Below are 21173 nucleotides of genomic sequence, written 5' to 3'. Positions count from 1 at the left end.
AGCATCAGGTCACCTCCAGAATAGGCAGCAAAGGCAGCAGTAGCATTTATGGACTTGCTGGTTAACAACTACAGCAAAATAGAATGTAAGAACCCCCAAAATGTTATGAAATTCATATTTGTTACTAGAGCATGAAACATCCAATCTGATTGATTTTAAAATATACGTTGTTAGTAGTATGTCCATCTCTTTCATATATATTCCTCTATTGTAACTTGTTTTCTTTAAAATATAAACAGTGTTAAATTTAACATGCATTTCTGTGCCTTTTTTTTTTTTTTACAGTACTATACAAGTGCCACCTCATTCTATATGGGTTCCTTTCCCTCATTCTCCTTCTCTCCCTAAAAAGACTTCCTCCAAATCTAATACTTTTATTTCCCCCACTGTGCTTTCTACCAAGCAAAGCCCCACAGTTAGACCACTGATCCCACCATTCACAGAAATTTCTTTTTCTGGAACTCTCTCCACATCTCCCACTACAAATCCTCTCTCTGAAACTTCTACCACATATACTACTGAAACTTCTGTGTCTTCCACCAGTGTTACCACTACACTTTCCTCTTCTGAGACTCTTGCTCAACCTACCATGCCAACTTTTCCTTCCATAGCTTCTAATAAATCTGTCACTGCTTCCACACCTGCAACAAAATCTGTCACTAATGTTGCTTTCTCAATTAAATCTGATGCTGCATATCTTAGCAAGCCTATTACAATAATTTCTCCTTCTACAGGTTTCACTAAACATTCTTCAGTTTCTTCTTCTGAGCTTTCCCCCAAATCTCCAGTAGCAATTTCCCCCTTTGAGACTACCACCAAATCTGTTGCACAAATTCATCCTGCTACAGATTTGACCCAACCTATTTCTGGTAACAAAAATGTTACTACAGCACCTATTCTTTCCCTTACTCCTTTCACAATAACTTTGACCCCTACTGTTAGTCCTGTCAACCATTCTGTCTCAGCTTCTCATCCTCATTCTACTGCTGATGGCCATGGTAGCCTGCCTAATGGGAGCACAGGTAAATACGACAAGTAAATTTTTTTTTTTTTTTATTTGAATGCCATATACTGAATTTGCTTTTAAACTTTATTAAACAAGATTATATATCTGAGCTGTGACCTTCCAATTACTGTGAAAAGCCTGAGACAACTCTCACGAGGAGTATACTTATTTTCAAATACATTCTGATGCTTTTGGCCATGATGAGTGATACCTCACCCTACAAATTGGTTGGTAACTGTGATAGATAGGTACTGTGCTAAGTTCCCAACAGGTACCTTTGGCAGAAAAAAATTAAGTCACAGAGCCAGGTAGCTATTTTTTTTCCTAAGCTAGTATTTAAAATATTGCAAATCAATGTTGGATTTTCTTTAAAATATTGATACTGATTAGGAATATTCTTAGTGGCTGTGTATTTTCCTATGAAGATTGCACGCATCTTCACAAGCTTCTTTTCAAATTGCTGATCTTATCTTGATTTTGTTCTACTTTCAGCCATCCAGTGGCTAAAAATTCAAAATAATAGATTATTTAACATCACTAATGGTCTGATTTGAGGAATTTTGTAATCAATAAAAAGCAGAATTAATGCTGGCCATTTGAAACCTTGCTTTATGTTTTCATAAGATTTAAAGTATTGCTATCTGCAAAGTAGCAGAGGGAGAAAAAGGGATTCTGTTTCACATAACATGTTGAGAGACCTTACAAGTTGTGATAAGGTTTGTTGGTCAAGAGAACCGCTTAATTTTTCTGCTTCTCAAAGCTTACTTCATTTGTTGAACACAATGTTTAAATAAATGCACAACTTTTCTTTTGTCACAGGGAAGATACTATCAGCTACCACATACACAACTTCTGTATATACCACCATTAATATCACCACAGCTGAGCAAATCGTGTCCAAAATAGAAAATGATTTAGCAGCTGGAAAAGTAGAGCCAAAAGATGTAGAAAGGATGGTTAGTGAGGTTAGCAAAGTCTTGACTGCTTCTCAACCATTACCACCCCGAATTTCTAACAGGTAGGTCATTCTGGCAATAGATGAAAGGTGTGTTGTATTGACTGTCTTGATAAATTGGCTTCAGCAAGTTTCATTTTTTCATAATCATAATCCAGAAGAATATTTCTTGTTCTTTAATGTACTTATACAAAACTGAAGGAGTATTATTCTAGTGTTACCAGCTCTACTATAATATAATGCCATGGAAAACAGTGTATTTTTCTGTGTTGACGCCACAACAAGTAAGCAGAGTCAGCTGTATTTTACACTTTGCTGGGATTGCAGCTCCATAACCACAACTTGCCTGAGAGTTTTGGGTGTATGTGCTTGGTAATGCTAAGTATCTCTTTTTCTTAACAGAATTATAAAACTGGTGGATTATATTGGCTTAAAACTGAACTTTTCAGCAACGTCTGCTGATTTTGCTTCCCCTTCCTTGGCTCTGGCAGTTGTCAAAACCAATAGCATCCGCTCCAACCAAATGTCTTTTGCTGTCCAGGACTCAGCTGATCTCCAGGTTAAACACTGATAATTCTAAATACTTTGAAATTCTCAAACATTTATTTTTAAGTATTTATGTTTTTATTTTTATATATAACATGAGTTTGTTCTGTGTTTATGTCACAATTTCAGGATCTTTTGTTCATGTTAGTTTCAGAGAAAAAATACTTTGTTTTTGAAGCCCTCCATAGTTCTTCCTTTCATTTTCTATTATGGTGTAAATAAGCAACAGACTTAGCAGAAACTGGCATTTGACTAAGAAGCTGTTAGAGGGGGTACAGCCAGAACACCGGCATGGACAGAGTACTCGGCGGATAACTTTGCCTCAAAACCCCTGAATCATGAGTCACTTAATCATCCACCCTGACAGTGCTGAAATTTGTCAAGGAGTGTTGCCAGGTGGCTTTGTCTGTTAGAATGCTATTAATTGCAGAGGGTTCCAGGAAAGAACTATTATGTTGCTTGGATAATGACATTCATACATTTGTCACTCACGACTAGTTGGTCTCGCCAAGAAAGAAGTGCTTAGAAAGTTTGGATCCGCTTTGTCTCACTCAAAACCGCCCTCCTGGTTGAGGAAATAATAATTTGGACAATAGCAGCCGTGATGGCTTAAGCAAGGAGAGATGGAAAGTTCTGGACAAATTTTGGCACATTCTGTCTTCTCAGAGAAGGAAATAGCTTAATCTAGCATGAGCCATAAGTAATACTGGAACTGTTCTGTGATACTGAAAATGATATGAAATGTTAACATTTGAATTCTTTTCTATTTTCTTTGCAATATGTGGTGCATGAATGTGAGGTGACTAGGAGGTGGTAGTGCTGAAAAACAGATACTTGCTAAGTAATGATTTCTGGAAACCTCATGGCACTGGCAATGAAATGCAGAGAATTTTCAACAAGTATCATCTAGTTCAAATCAGAGCAACAGGAATGCTTTTGTGGAGTTGATTTGGGATTTCTTTGATGGCTGTCTAAACCAGTGATCTCCAAAGTGGGGTGTAAGTACCCCAGGGTGTGTACATGACGGTCCGTTGGGGTGCAAGAAGAAAATACTTTTTCTATGATTAATAAATAAAAAATATATTTAAAAAAAAATAATGTTTAAACTTTATCTCATCCTTTTAAAATTTCTGGGTTTGTGTATGTTTTATAATATGCATAATATATTAGTACAGTAGTACATGCATATAACTTATAAATAGATAGATATATTTTGGGGTGCATGCTCAAAAAATTTTTAGGGGGTGCACGATCAGAAAAGTTTGGAGACCACTGGTCTAAACAGAAGAGTTAAAACCATATTGTTAGGGCACTGTGGAGAGCTCACACTGTTATTCCTATTACAACTATTCTTTGAATACACAGGTAATTTCTTTCTTCAGTTCTGCTGATGTTTCACATCTCTCGGGAACTCTGAGATGATGATATTTGTATGTAAAGTGACTGATGTGTGACAAGAAAATGTTAGAGATTCTGTACTAAATAAAGCTCTCTGTCCTATAAGTACAGCACAGAAAACTGGGTGAAAGTTCAGATCTTTTTTTTAGAATGTTAGATCACTAAGCTCTTGAGATATCTGAATTGTAGCTTACCCAGTTTATTTTTGTCATTTTTGCCAGATGATCATAAAGTTAGGGTTTATGTTCTTATGTTCTGCTTAACCTACTGTACTTCAAAACCTATTGACAAGTAATGGCTATTTACAGTTTTTCTGAATTCTGACATACTTCATATAGGGTATAAAAATTATTTGCCTTTGCAGGCTTCCATGCTGTGAAATGTTAATCTCCCTACACAGTTACATAGACCTACCCAGGTTGTTGCTCTTCACCCTTTTCAAATCAATATTATCCACCACAGTGATGTGTTCTGTTCTTGTAAGCAAATGGGTAAAGCCAGAGTATTTTCAATGGTAGGCAGACCTGAAATGAGTTGCATCCTTTTCAGGCCTGCAGATGCTATTTATTCATTGGAGCAGGAGAGGAATGAGAACAGCAGTGAGTTCCTGACAGTGATTACGCAGATATGTATTTCGAAGTTCTAAACTGAAAATAAGTCATAATTTAATTTTTCTTTAGTGACTGAAATGAAGCATAATCCTTGCATTTATTTTTCAGATCTCTCTAGGCATTAATGCAATTGATGATTTAAATAATCTTGGATCAATTACACTTCCTTCATCATTGCTGACAAATTTACCCCCTGAAGAGTTGGACTTGGCTTCTAGAATTATATTCAACTTCTTTAAAAAGACCACTGTGTTCCAGGTATCTTTTTGATCTTCTGCTTATAAGGGCTTTAAACTCAAGCCTAGAGCAAAATAAAATATAAATGGACTTTTTTTCCCACAAAACACATTTCAAAACTGCCTGATTTAAAAAGTAGTTGTTTTTGTCCAGTGCTCGCTCAGCATAATAACTGAGCCTGTGGGTGCTGTAGTCTACTATTGTTTTCTTTAAGATTTTAAAATCTGGTTATTTTTTGTCGTTCCAGGATCTGTCCTTGAAGAATGCATCTTTAATCAGCAATGTTATATCATCAAGTGTTGCTAACCTCACAATTAGCAACTTAAAGGCAAATGTTACTGTCACCTTACAGAATATCAAACCTAATCAGGTATGATTTACATTTTGGCAGACTTAAAGTACGATTTTGTTACCTCCGTTGGAGTTTCTGTAGAAGAAATAATGTACTAAGAATTCAGATCAGTTGGTTCTGCTTTACTAGTGTGGACATTTCATCTCCATCTGGACTTTAAAAATCACTCATCTTTGCTTATTTATCAGTGGTATAAATTTTTGTTTTCAAATGGTTTCAGGTAATTTTGCTCTATCATTTAGCCATCCAGTTTTTATCTTTTCTACCTACCCTTCTGTTTTATTCTTCAAATAAAAACTCTTAGATGAAAGCCTGACAGTGGGGGTTGCTGCGGAGATGCTGCAATCATGACATTTGTAGGTGCTGCATGGCCAGAAAGCAATAAAAGTCTTTTTTCTTAGGGGGAATGTGGTTTCTTAAACTGGAACACGGGATTGTGTCATCTGAAAGTATTAGGGCTCATATACACCATCTCTTTCCTAAATGGGCATCAAGGATTAAAATCTTCTATCCAACATCTTAAAAGAGTTTAAAATACTGAAATATTATAAACTGAAAAATGTAGGGATTCCACTAATGTACCTGAAGCTTTTTTGTAGAGCTGGCTTAGTGTAGTCTTTACTTGTATTGATATAATACTGAGTTTTGAGATATAACTGTAGAAGTATTAGTATTCATAGCAGTATAGCGTATTACTGCTACTATTTTTAGGATTTTCACGTGTGCGTGGTAAATCTATATGTAAACCTTTAACATCATAGTAATATAAAGTGATCAAATGTTTGCAAACAAAAAAGAGTTTTTCCTTTTCTGTATGGTCATTTTCTTGATACTTACAAAATCTGGAAGGATGAGAAATCCCAAGAATTTGTATAGTGTGGGAAGACAATGAAACAGCATTCATAATGTTCTACCAGGAACAGAATCTTAGCATAAGCATGAGAGCTAGCTCCTGTATGGTGACTTCAAATTTGTTCAGCATATTTTCACATGCATATTGCAATATTAATCCATTCTCTGCACCTAAATTCATTTTGCGTTCATGTAAAACAGGTATATTTGCTGTATACAGTATTTATTCTTGCCTGCATTTTGTAGAAAATTCCTAAGTTACTTGATCATAAACTCACAGTGTAGTAAAATATCTTTTTTTTTTTTTTTACCTCCCAAACAGGATAATTCAACAGTTAGATGTGTTTTTTGGGACTTTAATAAAAATGGTAAGTACTTGATATCACCCAAGATAACATACTGTTTTAGCTATGTTAACTCATGTTAATATAAATAAAGGCTTTTATGAATAACAGAGTTGTTTTCTTTAACAGGTGGACATGGAGGCTGGTCATATGAAGGTTGCATAGTTAAAGAAAGTAGAGTAAATGAAACAGTCTGTTCATGCAACCACCTCACAAGCTTTGCAGTTTTGATGGTAATTATTTAAAAAATTATGCGATCTTACCCTAATTCAAGAAAACATTTAAGCATGTGTTATCTTAAGCAAATGAGGATTCAGTAAGCACATACCACCTATGAAATACTACTCAGGTTCTGTTCACTTCAGTGTTAGTACATATAGTCATAAAATTAGTCACATGCTTAAGCTGCTTGTTGAATGGGGGCCCATGAGTACCACTGAAGTAAAAAATTCCTTAAGTGCTTATTAAACCGCAGCTTTTACATTTAGGCAGTTGTTTATATTGTAGGAAATAAAAATTAGGATAAATCAAATTTAAAACAGGTTTTTAATCAAATGGGATTTCACAGTTAGAATCATAGAATATCTCAAGTTGCAAGGGACCCATGAGGATCATTGTGTCCAACTCCCTGCTCCTCGCAGGACTAGATTGGCTTTTCTGTTTTTCAGTTAACCTTTTATAAGATCCATGATGAAAAGAACGGTTTCCTTTTTTTTTTGTTTTAATTGCAGAGGGAAAGGTGCATTTGGGGTTTTTTTTTTTATTTTTTTCCATTTAATAAACATGTTCTCTGAAATTAGCTTCTGTTTCCATTTTAGAACTTGTATGGAAATACTCCTTTGAATCCCACACAAGAATTGGTACTGACTTTTATATCCTATATTGGCTGTGGCCTCTCTGCAATTTTTCTTTCTATTACTCTTGTGACCTACATAGCCTTTGAGTAAGTACCTGTTCAACTAGGCTCCCGTTATTCTTCAATTATGATTGCTTGTAGTCTTCACTGCGAAGTCCTTTCCAATAGTTATGGATTCTGTCTCCGTTAAGAATGCACAAATTTGTCCAGTTTACCAGGAAGGTGTTGATTCAGTCTTCAGGAATGTTAATCTTGCGGACAAGTGAATTAATCATGAGGCTCTATGCAGTAAGAAGTGAAGAAGTAGCACTCTTAAATATTTTATGACGGATTATCATAATAGAAGTGTGAAGGAATGTTTTAAGATACAACATATATAGGGCAGTGCAGAATGATAGCATTTTTAAATGCATTTGTATTCTTTGTTGGTTGTCGAAACATTTTCTTCCGTTTGAGCCTTAACTCTTGAATCATCCGTTCTATGTTTTGGAAATCATCCTCAAACTTATTTGGCACACATTTATTCTCTCATTATCCTGTCATCAAGGACTTACTTGTCTCTATCAAGGTTTTAGAAGCCCAGTCAAAAGCCTAATCTAACTTAGCAATAAAGAACAGGCACATTTTGGTTTTTGGAAGCACTGTTACAAGGGGAAGTCCAACATACAATGTAAAAAAAATCATGGTACTGAACTCTAAGAAACAAAGTTATTGTTTGCATTTATGTAACCTTATTATAACAAACTTTATTCATACAGACCGTTAATTTGGAAGTTGTTTGTAAATTACAGTCTCCATGTATAAATGCAATATATGAAGCATTATATATGAATGAAAATATATAAATATTTTTTTTTCTTGGCATTTGTGCACTAAGGACTACAAGAGAGGAAGTAAGCCAGGGATCCATGGACAATTGATGTCATCTCACTAATTTACTTTTTTAGGAAAATCCGGAGAGACTACCCCTCCAAAATCCTTATTCAGCTGTGTGCTGCATTACTTCTACTCAACTTAGTTTTCCTCCTTGACTCATGGATTGCACTGTACGATACACGAGGCCTATGCATTGCAGTTGCAGTATTTCTTCACTATTTCCTCTTGGTTTCCTTCACCTGGATGGGCCTAGAAGCTTTCCACATGTATCTGGCCCTTGTGAAAGTCTTTAATACCTATGTACGGAAATACATTCTTAAATTTTGCGTTGTTGGTTGGGGTATGTATTTTTATTGTAGAGGTTTTTTTTCCTTTCTGATGCTAAATGGATAAATCCTCTCATCAAGTATTTCAGTGAATGTGACGCAGTTCAGAGATGAAAACGAAGGAGTCATTAAATGTTATGACCTTGCAGTGACCAGGTATACATTTATCAGTAAACCTGATCCTATATATTCCACCTTTCTGAGGTAGGGAACTCCCCCCTAACTGCAGAACTGAGGCTGCTGCAATGCAAACTGATAATGAATTTTCCTTGTGCAAGTACAATAGAACCAATTTTGAATACTTCCATTTCCATTTACCAGACAGATAGCGTCAATTCTGTTTTGAAAATAAATGCCAATAAGTATATATATTCCATTTCTGGGATAGCACTGTTGCTAACAAAAAGCAGCAAAACAGATCCAACTGGTTAAAGGGTGAAGAGATTCTGGACCTGATTATCCTCTGTGGCCACTTGAGTAAATATGAGTGAAGGCACTAAAAACAGTAGAATTGTTTTCTTAAAAGAGATGTAAGAAAGAAAATCGGGTATCCTATATTTGATGTTTTAAATCGGTTTGATGAGTGATGGCATTTGTTGCCTTATTCAGAAGGTTTGGAGCTAGTGCTGGAGAAGAACTCTTGTGTCCTTGCAAGTTACGCTCCCGAGCAGTTTGAATGCTCCAGTTTTTAGATTCTTTCAGACAGCTAGTAGTCAACAGAATTCAACAGACAAGTTTCAGAAACAGGTTGTAGATTACAAAGAAAAATATAATAATTTCAAGTCATCATAATACTGTCTGTCATGATTTTCACTTATGTGTTTGCTTGTAATCTTTTAGGGTTACCAGCAGTAGTTGTGTCCATTGTGTTGGCAGTATCACCTGATAATTATGGACTTATAACCACTGGAAAGGTTTCAGTAAACAGACCTGATGAATTGTGAGTTAAAGGGAGGTGCTTTTTTGGAGGCGGGTGGGAGGGAGGTCCTATGAAATTGGTTTTCTTTAAAGTAAAGGTGGGGAAGGGAAGGAAGCAATGGGAGAGCTTTGAAATGGTACAGCTCTACAGTATGTCATGTGTTTTGTGGTTATTGCCTATACGAAAGCTCTTACCCTTTGGCCAAAAAAGTACTTTTTACTAAAGAGGCAAAAATGGTTTGCATGTGCAACAAACTACACCTTTAACTGATGTTTATTTTACTTAATTTCTGTTTCTGATCGTGGTTGACAGACTGTTCTTGTGTTCTAGCTGCTGGATTAAAAACAGAATTGTCTTCTATATTACTGCTGTGGGATACTTTTGCCTGATATTCCTGATCAATATCAGCATGTTCATTGTTGTGCTGATCCAGCTCTGTCGTATCAAAAAGAAAAAACAACTTGGTGCTCAAAGAAAAACCAGTATTCAAGACCTTAGGAGTGTTGCTGGCCTCACATTCTTGTTGGGAATTACTTGGGGATTTGCTTTCTTCACAGTAAATGAGGTATTTACTTACCTCTTTACCATTTTCAACACTTTGCAAGGTAAGTTTATCCTCCATGTGACAGCCTATTGCATACAATATAATGAATGAAATGTTTGGAAATGGCATTTTCTTGATTCAGCAATAAAGATGTAATTTTGATACGTGCTTTAACATGTTAATTAAATTACAGATTATACTGCTTTACTGTAATCTTAAGTTACAGTTACGTTACAGTAACGTACAGGAAAGCTATTTATTTGTATAGTATATTTACCTCTACAAATACTATGATTTTAAAAATGTATGCAAACTAGACACCACTGGAAGTGACTGTATTTCTCTAGTCAACAGACCAATTGTAAATACTCAGTTACTGTAAGTGTTGACATAATAATGCAATTAATGTAGTGAAAACTATCATTTCTCCACTTACCCCTAAGGCTTCGGGGTGAGGTGTGACATTCAACAAAGGTCATTGAGACAGGCAAGGCTGCAACATCTAAAAGTTAGTGGTCTAACTCTTAAGCATGGCCTTTCGTACTTGAGAACATACAGGAAGTAGATACGAAGGCATGCAGTTCTGCAAAGGCCAGGATGCTACTGGACATATCCAAAAGCAGAGTTTCAGAGGTTGCAAAAGATTTCATATAAATATGAGGTACCGTAGGTGCCTACAGTTACCTAAGTATACCTGAATTGCCCTACTGAAGTTTGGATCCAAACTTCTGCTTGAATGGTACTTCAGATGATTCCCAGATGATTCTGGATGATTTCCCAGAGAGACTAAAGCAATGAAAATTGCAGTTCAGTGTATATACCCCTCCCCTATTTGCTATGTTGATTTTTTAGTACCTTACTCTTTGGTATCTTGAGGGCTTGAACCCACATCTTCCCAGGTCTTGCATGGGATTGTGTTGAACTAATACAAGCCTAGATTCTGTGTGGTCAGAGTAATCTGTTACGTGAAAGTAAGTTCCCCTTTTACCCAGTTTTAAGTTAAGTGCTGGGCAAATTTTGATATTAGAAGTAATAATGGTGCATAAATTGTATAGAGTTTAATTAAGCTTATGCCAGTGTTTCAAAACTGTATTTGAAAATGGTATAGAACCATCTGTGTAGAGCAACACTTACATTCAAAAATTCATCCTAAAAGCCAAAGTTAAGAAAGATACTTAAGCAAAGAAATATGTGAGTAGTCTCTTCTAGTGGGATTTTACATGCTTAACTGGCCTTAAAAGCAGTGTAAACATAACTTAGATGCGTGTCTGCACCAGTCTGATCATTAGGTTTGCCTTCATGTTATTTTCTATTCAATGTAAACCTAACATCTGTTCTCAGGGACACATTGCAGCGGGAAAATTGTGCAAAGACTAAGTGCCACTCTTCCTTAAAGGGGGATGATGACGATGGACTTTTTTTAGGGAAAGTTAGGTCCCACCCTGTGTCAGTTAGAAGTAAATGAGAAGCAATGAGTCTGTAATGTGGCACTGGCAAGAGACAGGGATGAGCCCCATCCCTTCTAGAAAATATTTGGCTTTGAGTTTGTGGTAAAAGGGGTACCATTTATTGTTATTTTAGATATGAGTTATTTTCTTTGTATGAATGCCCAAAATTTGGTAGCGTTACTGGTTCTGTTACAGTTGCTGGTAACAGGTTAGCTGCTAATAAAAGATGGGACAGTGTCATACCACGTGCTAACAGCTGCATAGCCCGACAGTGTTGTATCATACCCTCTGTTTGACATTTCTTTGAATTCTTTTTCAAAAGTGTTAAGTAAATTTCAGGATCCACAGAATTTTTTACTTCTTATTTTATAGAAGGAAACTTTATGCACTTTGTGGATTTGGTTATATTCATTGTTCTTGCATTTGTGTGTATGACTCCTCTCATCTATGTAAGGGAAAAGTACTCTTCAGTGTTCAGAGTTGTAAACTTTTTCACCAAAGAAAGGTGTCATTACTTTTGATTAGAAATTTAAAAGAAATGAAAGGAAACCAAAACACTGTTCATTAAGAAGTAGTAAAAGTCAATTTTGCAACATTCTCTAACATTGTTGCTTTGCAGGGTTCTTCATTTTTATTTTCTATTGTGTAACAAAGGAGAATGTCCGTAAACAGTGGAGAAGATATCTCTGTTGTGGGAAATTCAGGCTAGCTGAAAACTCTGGTAAATATGAATTTATTTATTTTTTTTTACTTCTAATATTTATACTCAGTGTTAAGTTCCTAGTATTTTCTAATACTTTTAAAAAAAAATTCAATAAATTATGTTGCTGCAGTTGCAGGTCTAATTTGTTATCCAAGGTATAATAAACCTCCAAAATTATACTCTCTAAAGGTGGTAGTTGATGCAGTTCTTACATGCTGTTGCATTAAGCTGTTAACCACAGCTGATCTCTTCCACTGCAGTATAAAGGCATGTCTTTGCAGAAGACTTTAGATCATAGTTAGAAACTGTAAGATTTGTTCCAGCTTCTGAGTCAACTGTAGTTTTACCAGTGAATTCCACAAAAAGGTGAAGCATAGTTTAAATAAAAAAAAGCTATAAATTATTTTATATTATTTTGTTATTCAGTAGTTGACTTCTTATAAAGCTATATACTTTTTATACACTTTAACTTAAGAGGATCAACTGTACTTGAATTATTTTTTTGATCTGGTCTGCAGTCATAAAACCATGACAGTTGGCTGCTTGTATTAAAAAAGGGCCAAGAGAAAAAGGAACTAGATTTAAATAATTTTAAACATCAAGAATCATGAGATTCTCAGGAGAATATCATTCTGTCTAGAATACTGTGAGGAGAGTGGGTAGAGCCTTGTTTTTACTTTAATTCAGTTGCATTATTAACTATGTTTTTATATTTTGCTTGTATGAGTTGTGCTATTTTCTGTAACATGTACCTATTGTAGACTGGAGTAGAACTGCTACTAACGGTTTAAAGAAGCAGACTGTAAATCAAGGAGTATCCAGTTCTTCCAATTCCTTACAATCAAACAGTAACTCCACTAACTCTACAACACTGCTAATGAATAATGATTACTCAGTGCATGCGAATGGAAATGGTATGTATAATGCAAAATAGTATTTCTCAAGCTATTTTTTTTTCTGGTCTTAAACCAGAAGTGCTATGCTCTTTCATGCTTACGTAAAATGAAGTGCTGACAAAATATTATTCCTAAGTATAGGGTCAGAATATTTCAGGATGTCCTTACAAATGTTTTAGGGAACTACAGACAAAGTTTTAAAATATCCATTTCTCCTACTCGGGAACTCTTGATTTATATATCAAATAGTAGGTAATATTTGTTATTAGACCAATTACTTACCAGAAGCTGCTGTTAACACTTTTCTTGTCACCTGAATACATAATGACAATAAACTTCAAGCATGTTTTAAAACAGTTCATATTTTAAACCTTACTAAAACAAACATTGCCTGAAGAAGAAAGAAATATAGGATAATAATGTAGCTTGGAAGTAGGAAAGAAATCATGTAGGAAGTAATACGAGGAAGAACATTCATAGAATGCTCACATGGAAGCTGCTTATGAGAGAAGTAAGAGGAAATGGCATTAGGACATGCCCTGAACAGCTTTCCAGATTGAGCTTGTAAAATTAGTTCCTTCTTTTTTTGTCATTCCTTTATAAAACCTCTGTGTTTGGATACCACACAATGCAATAATTAACATACTTTTATCTAACAGGTCAGTTGAGAACCAGAATCCAGTAACTGTCACTGTCATCAAATACAAAGCAAGACAATATTTTTAGGTAGAAGTAATACCTTTCAAAGAGGAATTTTCAGGCACAAAAGCCTGCATGTCTTGTAGGGTTTTTTTTCCAGCTACGTTAGTTACTCTGATGAAAGATGCCACCTCTCCCTGCAACATTTGACATGCTTATACACAGCTACAAAAGCATTTTGGCTACTTTTCTCAACAGAAGGAAAGATAGCAGAAATGTTTTATTGAACTTGTTTGTTGTAGCAACTGAGTGAATGGTCCTGTTGTGGCTTTCCAGAACAAGTTGTTGTTGATTTGGGTAGTATTTTAGAATGAGATGCAAAATTGATGGTCTAAGACATTGAGCAATGCCAATTCTGTGTGATGTGCTCCAGTTCTGTCCTAGTTTATTCACATAATTAGATCTTTCCAGTGTGAGAGTCTGTCTGTCCTGTGTCAACAGCTTCAGACAAAGCAGCTGAAAGAACTTTCACAGACCTTCATTCCTACACGCTTATGAACACAGATGTCTCAGATGACCTACCTCATCTCCTCTTGTATTTTATTCTATGTTTTGAATGCTGTGAACCCTGTACCACATCCTCCATTCATATCAAAAGGGTTGTATGATACCTTGCCTGCATACTTTGTTTGACTAAATAATTCTTCTGGGTCTTTAGGACTTCCACAAGAAGAGGCTAAACTTATGCTTGGATAGAGTTGGTCCTCCCAGCAAAGCTCTTTGAGGCAATTCCTTACACTTAATCTTCCCAACATGGAGCAGCTGTATCTCAGACGAGCTGGGCAAATGCCTCCAAAAAGTAGCTGACTGGTGTTAGATAGGAACATGGGACCTTCTCATTTGCTGTACCTGATTTCCCTGCTCTCACAGCTAGAACTTCAAAATAACATTGCAATACTTCATTTTAAAAAGTGAGCTCCAAAAAGAAAACACTCTAGAAATTAAGACCTATGTCATAAATGTACCGAGCTGTAAATACTTAATGGTTTTGGCTTCACTACTTCCACTGAAATGCTATTCCAGATGCAGGATTGAATGACTTGCCACGGTAAGTTTGAAGTGTCTATACAGCCTCTGGCTCTGCTTGCCTACTGGACTGTGTAACTTCATCTTTTCATGGCATACTAATATTTCCTTGGTTTTGGTTTATCTCTTACAGGCTTGCATGTTTGGGAAACTCACCATGTTAGGTATCACACGGTGGCTGAACCTGCAGATTTCCTCACTGAGGAACAGAAACCACCTTTCTGAATTTGTTCACAGAATAGCCTTATTTTCTTCTCAGATTTTGCCCTAACATTAGGGCACAGCTATTTTGAACACTCCTTCTAAAATAAAACAGTTGTAGTCAGGCAGGGGGTTAAACAACTATATATGTACAATTACAGTGTCGGCAAGTACGGTTATTTTCTGTCATTTCAGTTTTTATCTGATTTGACTTGATTAACAAAGCTCTTCTGCTCGTCTTACCCTGTTTACATTTGTGCCTGTTTTAGTGCTTGATGGCCTTTTAAATCAATAATTAAATATTAGACTTTATATCTAAGAGGTTTTCGCGTAATCTGTTGGGCCATTGCTTCCGTTTTGTGGGTCCAGTGGCAGCTCAGTAGTTTGGCATGGAATTTGTAATCTTTGTTTGACAGCCATCACCACAAACCCACTCCCTTAAACTTCCATCCTGAGATGTTTAAGTTCTGCATTACGTTTTCAAACTGGTAGTAAGCTTTATCAGCTAGAAATACATGTTCACGTCTTCCTTAAAAAATGCCATCTCTCATTCCAAAGAAAAGTTTGCCAATGAGACTTTGATATACTGACATCTGCTTGAATCGGTAGGATAACTGCTGAAAGTAACGCAGTCTGCCTAAAGTGAAGGATTAGTTCTAGAGGAAGTGTTTGGGTAGACTGATAGTAAGCCTGTGTGCTTGGGGGCCCTGGCCCAAGCAGAATAGAGAAGAGCAGTCCAGCCCAGTCACTCAAGCAGCAGAAGTGCAGGGGAGGGATGTCACCAAATACTTCTCCGTCTGGTGACCCCAACAAGAAGTAGTTGGAGAGCATCCTGTAATGTGGCCCTGCCCCTTCTGGAAGGGTTCAGAAGCTTGAGGTAGTGAGAGAGTGAAAGGGGAGGACAGAGCCAAAGCAGGATTCTGCTCCAGGATACTTGAGGTATTTGATGGACTGAATCCAGGTGTACTAGAGAGGATCAGATTTTGATCCCTGTAAGAGAGTCATCTTTCACTGCCTAGAGGTTTCTCACCAGTGGTTTTCCTCCTCCTAAAACCATAAACCACAAGCAGTTTCTACCTTCACTGTTGTGTCTTTTCAGTAGATCTACTGAAATCTGCTAAATCATGATGATGTTTGTATATGAAGTGTTGTGAATATTAACACAAATAGCAAACTTGGATGTTTTACGTTTTTTATTAATTCTGTTTCTGGTATAAATGATAAATGACAGCTCTGCATCTGTGTTTGTGAACTCATTTCTCAGTGTTTAACAAAATCATCCCCTCCCAAAGGAAATACTAGTTCTGGTTTTGTTTTCCCCATCGTGGTATTCCTTACAATTTACTCCTACTGATATGATACATATGATATCGGGATCCTGGCAGATCTTTTAAACTGGATTGCTTTGCAAAAAAAAAAAAAAAAAAAAAAGAGAACTCCAACCAGAAGCATTTGCACAAATGCTTACAATAAAAAAATCCAAATTCTCATGAAAATTATCTAGAATGTGATGCGCAGAGGTAGGAGATTCTATCCAGTGAACTGAGCATTTGTGGAGCATGTCATTAATAGGCTGCAATCAGCAGTGGTATTACACATCTTCATTGTAGATTCATCTAAATGCGTAAGATTCTCAGTCTAAATATGGCTTAGACCCATGATTGGACCTAGGCCATATTCTGATTGTCCTCCAGAAATAAATGCTGCAAGTTGAGTGCCCTTCAAAGGAAAAAAATATCCCTGTTTTCTCAAACGCTTTCTTGTTTCAGATGCATGGCAAACCTAAGAAACCTGTTAAACTTAACTTGTTAAAGCAAAACTAGAATGAGAAGCATTTTGCATCTTACCTAGTGATATTTATTCCAAGTCACAGTCTACTTTCTGAGAATTGAGACCTTCGCTGCTTAAAATTTGTAATCCTATTGTGCATAAATAAATTAACATCTCTCAAATCTCTTACTGATTTCATGCAGGAAAAGAAATATATACAGAATATGTACAGAAAAATCCACATTTTGAAATTGTTGCAGGGACAAAATGAGAGTGCGTGAACCCCCTACAGCGACTGAAAAAGCATGGGAGACTTGATTCTGCACCTTTCTGATAGGGGATGCACTTTTTTTGTTTCAACAGGCCATCTTTCCAGTGAGAAGAATGGTGTTTCTTTCAGTGTACAGAACGGTGATGTGTGTCTCCATGACTTCTCAGGCAAACAACTGGTATTGCAAGAAAAGGATGATACAGGCAGCCAAAAAAGCCATATCTTGCTCAGAAGGACTTCAAAGAGGGGAAGCCTAACTTTTATTGAGAAAATGTGATTTCCTTTTAAACAGCACATGGTTTTACAGTGTGAAGTAGAGATTTACTTTAACAGTTTTACATAATGTGAGCAGACCAAGAACTGATTTTATTTCATATATGGTACTGAAACTTCAAGGCAGCCATGCAATGGATTGACAAGGACAATTATTTAAAAAAAAAAACCCCAACACTACTATTTTGACAAGGTGTCTTGGATGTCAAATTACAGCTGGCACATTTCCATTTTGATTCTTCATTAAAGGTTTTTTTGAGGTTGCTTTTTACATTTAAAGGAAAGTTTTGTTTAGACTTTTTTCATTACAACTAAGTTTATCTGGATGTAATGCATAGTAGTATTGTATAAATGTAGGAAGTTACAACTTGTGCGTACAAACAATGTCATCTTTAAAAATGTTAGCTATACTGTCTTCAACTTTTTGTACATTGTAGTAGCAAACTCTGTAGTGATGTACATAAGCAGGAAAATATCAACCTTTAAGCATCTTAATGATACCTTTATATTTATTTCTTGTAATATAAATTTAAATATCCCTGTGTATAGAAAAATAATTGGTATTTTGTTTTAACTTTTATTGTAAGTTTGCGTTTTTCTTTAATTGAAATAATTAACTTTAACATAGAATGATACAGACGTTAATTTGTTCAGTAAGTGAAATCACTTACGGTGGTTTGAATATATTCACTAGATACAGAACTGTAAATACAAACACGGTTGGTCTTGAACCTTTAGCGACCTCTTAGTACACCACAGAGGGATAGAAACCGGGTATCGTCAAAGTAGAGTGCCATGAATGAGGGAGTGATAAGTAAAGTAGTCGGTAGGTTATTAAATACAACTAAGTAATGTTAGTGGCTTGAGTAAGTCAATAGGAGCTTTTGCCATTGGTTTCAGCCGGGTCAGTATTTTATCTTGAGTGGTGGTTCCAGAGATTAAACACACTGCCATTTCTCATTTGCAACGATAAAGAAAAGTAGAGAAGTGTTATTTTTTGAAGAAAAAATACAGAGAATAAATGCTAGCTGCTATATTTAGTAGCCGAGATATTGTTGTTTCATTGCGTGGCTGTTTTTTAAGGGGCAGCTCTTGAGCTATTCTAAAGAGTATTTCTGCTTGTACTTTGGCCCTTGGTTGGCAAGCCAAATCCTGAGGCCCTATCTCAGTAATTCCTGAAGCAAAATTTCATTCCCTTTGTAGTATTTGTCTGAAACAGCTGGACTTTGGCTCTTGATGCACGACAGCTGAAAGAAAATAGCGCCCATACAACATTGTGAAGATTCTTCCTGAACAGAAATTAGCGTGAGCCCTGGTTGTGCCTCTTCTTCCTCACAGAGGTGTGCAGCTGTGGCCACTGCTTTTTTTCCTTGTGTTCTTGGGCAAAGGTTGGATGCTCCTGGAGCAAGAGCTAGAACAAACCGGTGCCACGCTGCAGAGTGCTGGACCCTGTAAAGGGGATTTTTTGAGGGAGATGCATGCTGGAGGGGAGCAAGGGCTTTGCTTTCCCAGGGGACTCGGGGGTGGGGGGCGGGAACCCCGGAAACACTCTTCTCAACAAAAAGCATCAGTTACATGCCTCCGATCTGGGGCTCTGTTGTAGTTCAGCAATTGAAGCTCTTCAATACTCAAACCCTCTTGTGGTTCTATATGCAACGCATGGGTTCTTTCGGTCACCTATGTCCAGTACTACTCTGAATATGCTTTTAAAGTGAGAATTTGAAGTATTTGTTGTGTTTATCCACAAGGTTTTAACTGCATGTTAATAAAAGACCGACCTGGAATGCTAGTAGCTGGAATGCATTTCTGTGAATGCTTTAACTATTTGGCTAATTAATTGCCTTTGCACTGTTTCTTGTAAATTTATTTAATGTTCTTGTATTTATATCTTCAACTGTAAAAAAAAATGTAATAAATTTACAGCAAGTACAACACGTAAAATATATAAACTTTGTCTTTTAGATAAATGTGTCATTATACGGGGCTGCGTTACAACTCTTCAGATGACATGAGCTGCAGTACCTAACCTCTTGGAGAAAATGCTGACCTAGCCCTTACATTTAATGTCTTCCACATATTTTACCTTTCATGGTTCTAGCAAATCTGTTTTTTGGCAGAGAAAACCCTGACATAAGTCCGTCCAGTCGATGCTTGCCCTCAAGTCTGCCGAAGCTTTTCCACAAGAATGCTGTGAGCAAAAGCACATAGCCGAGTTTGGCTTCAGTAATTAAATTCCCTATGAAAACGCATATTCCACCGTCACGGACCTGCTTGGAGTCTTCCTTTGTTTTTATTTTTGCACACTAACATATGTTAGGATTCTCTTAATCGTTTTCACTTGATTTATTCCTGGGGGTGGGAAGTCTTTTCTGACTTTGCCACTTAAAAGCACGCACATGTTGTAGCAAAATTTTGCACCCACAGCAGCATATTATTTTAGCTCCGTGAATAATTATCATCATTAAACTAGCTGAAAAAGTGTTTGCACATTGGGCGTTGTATCTTTTTGGTACTTGGTCTCTTGTGCACTGCTAGCAGTTCAGCCGTGGCAGCCTGGAGCTCCATAAAAGCTGCAACCCCCTCCCCAGAGCACAAAGTAAAATTCTGTGCATCAACTTGTGGCTGCAAAGCTAACTCTGTGAGGGACATGTGTGAGGAGGTTTTAAACCTAGTCATAGGTAAACAGCAACACGCTGCCTACAGCTGGCACCGCCTTGCTCAGCAAACCTGTTCCCTAAGCGTACGCAATCTTCTCTGTAAGAAGTAGTGCCCTGAAGCAGGAAGCTCGTGCAGAGTTTAGGGGAGAGTGAACTGGCCCACGCTCTGGGGCGGTGCGGCCTTCACTGAGCTGCAGCTGCAGGGCTCTGGCTGGCGGAGCTGATGAACCTCCCAGCAGCGCCCTGTCCCCTTCGCCCTTCCTGCTGCGCAGTACCTACAGAAATGCTGTCCGACGGCCACCGCTGCACGGACAGGTCTCCTTTTAAGGCTGTTTTCTTTGCCACGGCTGTCAGTTACACAGTCAACAAAGTAAGCACAGCAAAAGAAAACTTACAAAATTAACTCTGTTAATGCTGTAATTTCATGAGAAAAAAAAAGACAACAGGAAAAAAAACCCTTTCTGAAGTCTGAGTGAATCCCACACCTCCAGCTACTCTGCAACATCCTTTCTGTGCTTCAGCAGCCATCCACACTTACCGTGGTTTTTCTTCCTGTTGTCAGGCGCACTGAGGGAACTCGCTGAAGATTTTGCAACTGTATGTAACACACTTTTTTCTTATTTTCTTTTAAGTCTTTGTCAAGTTTCTAAGTCTTGGTTCTCCTTGCCTGACTTCCCTTCCTGCTCGCTCCTGTCCTAGCCATGTTAAGGAACCGCAGCGTGAAAGCAGGAGTCACGCAAGGGCAAATCGGGTCAAAAGTGCAGGTTGCCTAATGCCCCTAGTGAGGGCCTATGGGAATAGGAGGTTCATTTCCATCAGAAATCTCTAAATCTTCTTTGTTAAGTCGGAAAGCCAAGGCTGGGGCGTGAAGACACCTGCTAAAGTCTTGCATTGTTTTGCCTTTCATTCTGTCAGATCTCAAAACGGTATTTTTTAAGGCTGAAAAAAATAAGGCTTCCAAGAAATGCTCTGGCCTTTCGCATTTTATCTTACGAACTTATGAAGAGGATGTATAAAATCGCCTTTGTTTTTGACAGTTTAGCCTGACCTTTGTCACTTGCCACACTACGTCTCGCACTACTCGGCCTTGCCTTTGCTCCTAGCTAGTCCCTTGGGCATTGACATCCCCGCCCCCCCCCGCCGTCCCTCACGCTTGCCCTTCTCCTGCCGCTCCCAGGGCAGCGTGCAGAGGCTTGGAAAAGCAGCTGCAAACGCCGCAGGGAAAAGCCTGCTGCTTCTTCAGAAAAGCTGAATCTGGGATTTCAAGCATCCCACCGGTACGGAAGCGCCCCTGCTCGCTGAGGGGTCCGCAGGCTCGCGCGCCCGCGCCCGCTCACTTCGCCGCCCAGACAGCCCGCCCTCGCCCTCACCTACTCGGAGTGGCTCGGCTCGGCTCCGCCCCGCCCC

At 37.6% G+C, this 21173-nt stretch overlaps 1 protein-coding gene across 1 annotated transcript in view; it reads left to right on the top strand.

Moving 5' to 3' along the window:
* GPR64 (G protein-coupled receptor 64) overlaps nt 1-17277 on the top strand; it is a 49524-nt gene extending 32247 nt beyond the window's left edge. Inside the window, exons 14-27 of the mRNA XM_009325483.1 lie at nt 286-1004; nt 1823-2024; nt 2364-2520; nt 4625-4774; nt 5001-5123; nt 6280-6325; nt 6431-6534; nt 7120-7244; nt 8105-8373; nt 9200-9299; nt 9609-9883; nt 11890-11991; nt 12735-12887; nt 16929-17277. Coding sequence (XP_009323758.1) covers nt 286-1004; nt 1823-2024; nt 2364-2520; nt 4625-4774; nt 5001-5123; nt 6280-6325; nt 6431-6534; nt 7120-7244; nt 8105-8373; nt 9200-9299; nt 9609-9883; nt 11890-11991; nt 12735-12887; nt 16929-17113 — 2710 coding nt within the window. The 3' untranslated portion in view covers nt 17114-17277. The remainder of the gene's footprint in view (nt 1-285; nt 1005-1822; nt 2025-2363; nt 2521-4624; nt 4775-5000; nt 5124-6279; nt 6326-6430; nt 6535-7119; nt 7245-8104; nt 8374-9199; nt 9300-9608; nt 9884-11889; nt 11992-12734; nt 12888-16928) is intronic.
* Nucleotides 17278-21173: the final 3896 nt, after the last annotated feature.

The sequence above is a fragment of the Pygoscelis adeliae genome, unplaced genomic scaffold, assembly GCF_000699105.1.
Source record: "Pygoscelis adeliae isolate BGI_AS28 unplaced genomic scaffold, ASM69910v1 Scaffold386, whole genome shotgun sequence".
In the NCBI taxonomy this organism is placed as follows: Eukaryota; Metazoa; Chordata; class Aves; order Sphenisciformes; family Spheniscidae; genus Pygoscelis; species Pygoscelis adeliae.
The sequence above is the reverse complement of the archived record's forward strand: the minus strand, read 5'-3'. Positions and strand labels throughout refer to the sequence as shown.